At 38.9% G+C, this 1,848-nt stretch overlaps 1 protein-coding gene across 1 annotated transcript; it reads right to left on the bottom strand.

Moving 5' to 3' along the window:
* Positions 1 to 854: 854 nt before the first annotated feature.
* On the bottom strand, positions 855 to 1,571 carry FGFBP1 (fibroblast growth factor binding protein 1). The gene has a single exon (XM_010010260.1). The coding sequence runs from the start codon at positions 1,569 to 1,571 to the stop codon at positions 855 to 857; it is 717 nt and encodes a 238-aa protein (XP_010008562.1).
* Between the last annotated feature and the right edge of the window lie 277 nt (positions 1,572 to 1,848).

Here is a 1,848-nt window from a genome sequence, read left to right as displayed (position 1 = left end):
TACATAAAGATACTTATGAGTCCTATGCTTCCAAAGAACATAGTGGCAATGCTGAACACAACTGCTTTAGCTGCTTGAGTAAGGGTTCCAGTCCTGGGCCTAAGCATGAACTTATATAAGTGATTTTATCTCTGCAGCTCTATTTACTACCCAGAAAATGAGTAACATGTGCTTCATACTATAGGAGCAAAGCGAGCACTGAGGTTTGCAAAGTTTTCTGACATCCTATGATGATATTGGAAAGCTGAAGCTGTGTAATACTATGGAAAAATCTGGAAATCTTGTTGCCCTTCATTATCACAATCATGAAAAACTAATGATAATGTAGTTCCCTATCAAAGTGTTGCTTGCACTGCCTGAGAAAGCGTAAGTCCATGAAGCTGAACAAGTCTTTTTAAAACTGCAACACTTTGACTAGATCCTGTGGAAGATCAATCTTTGACAAAAGCTTTCTTAGCACTAACAGAGAAACCTTGTTAAACAGAGAGAGAGAATATTTTTAATATATTTTGAAGTTTATTTTTCTTAACAATTTTTAGGTCAAAAGTATGGTACATAACCAAGAAGTGCATAGCACTGAATTCATCACTTTGGCTAGCACAGCTCAAAGAGGGGCAAGGAGATTACTTATATACTTGTGGGTAGAGTATGTAACATCTATTTGTAACACCTGTGTAGCAATCTATGTGCAAATAATATCTATAACTTCTTCAACTATGTGTACATACAATATCAAAAAAAATATTCATTTTTTTCTTATATACACTATATAACATGAGAATAAAATCTGGAGTAGTTTGCAGTAACTTAGATGAGACCAGGCTTCCATGACATAGAGCTTTAGAAACATTTCCTCAGCACTTTTTATCTTGGATCATTGTGATAAAAAAGTTGCAGAAAGAAAGCAAGCCTTCTGGACAGTATTCCTCAGCCACCTTTTTCTGATCAATATAATCTATGTCTTCTACGCAGTCTTCAGGGCTGTGTTCTAGCCTTTTTTCAGTCACAGAGACAGATGGTGGAGTCTGAACAACTTCTTTTGCATGATGCATTCTGCTCCCATCTGCAGGACCCACTGATGTTAGCAGGCTTGAGCGGGTCAGCTTGAGATGAGCACTTCGTGGGCCTTTCCTACATACTTTAGATTTTAGGACAGTTTTGGGGTCTTGGCAGATCTGCTTCTGCTTCGTTAGGGATCGGGAGACTTGTTTCCAATAGGATTTCTGGTTTGCTGCATACTGTGCACAGGTGGAAGGGTCTCCAGAGAATTCACACCAGAACTCACTGTCACCATGCTTGCATTCCACACGCACTATAGGAGCATTCATATCAGTCACTGCCCAGGTGCACTCAGCATTTTCTTTGGTTTTAAACCTGCCTTTAGGAGATGATTTCCCTCCTCTTGATTTCTGCCCTTTTTCATTTTCTTGGTTAGATTCAGTTAGTTTTTTTCCACGGTCTTCTATGCCTTGTCTTCTCTTTTTTCTTTCCTTCTCTCTTTCACAGTTGGTTAGTAGCATCTGGGAGACCAGTATCAGCACACAAAGAAGTCCAAAGCTTTTGGTCCTCATGGTCTCTGTTTTGCTTGTTATCTGCCTTCAAAACAAACAAACAAACTCACTTAATGCTGGACTCCATTTGACAGTTGCAGCATTTCAGACATGGTATTACACTACTCTTTGACACCCATTAAAAGGGTGTCACCAGCAAAATCCTCTTTCCTTTATGTGGATAATACCTGGTTTCTACAACCGTTATGTATTATCCTTGAGAACTGTAAATGGCTATGGAGTTAGTCCTTCTGTCCTAATTACTTAATTATCTATGCAATGTGGAACAGAAGAGAGT

The sequence above is a fragment of the Nestor notabilis genome, unplaced genomic scaffold, assembly GCF_000696875.1.
Source record: "Nestor notabilis isolate BGI_N333 unplaced genomic scaffold, ASM69687v1 scaffold2102, whole genome shotgun sequence".
In the NCBI taxonomy this organism is placed as follows: domain Eukaryota; kingdom Metazoa; phylum Chordata; class Aves; order Psittaciformes; family Psittacidae; genus Nestor; species Nestor notabilis.
This window is presented reverse-complemented; position numbering and strand designations above follow the sequence as displayed.

Coding starts and splice junctions, on each gene's coding strand:
- FGFBP1 (XM_010010260.1), bottom strand. CDS start 1,571: ATGAGGACCAAAAGCTTTGGACTTCTTTGTGTGCTGATACTGGTCTCC.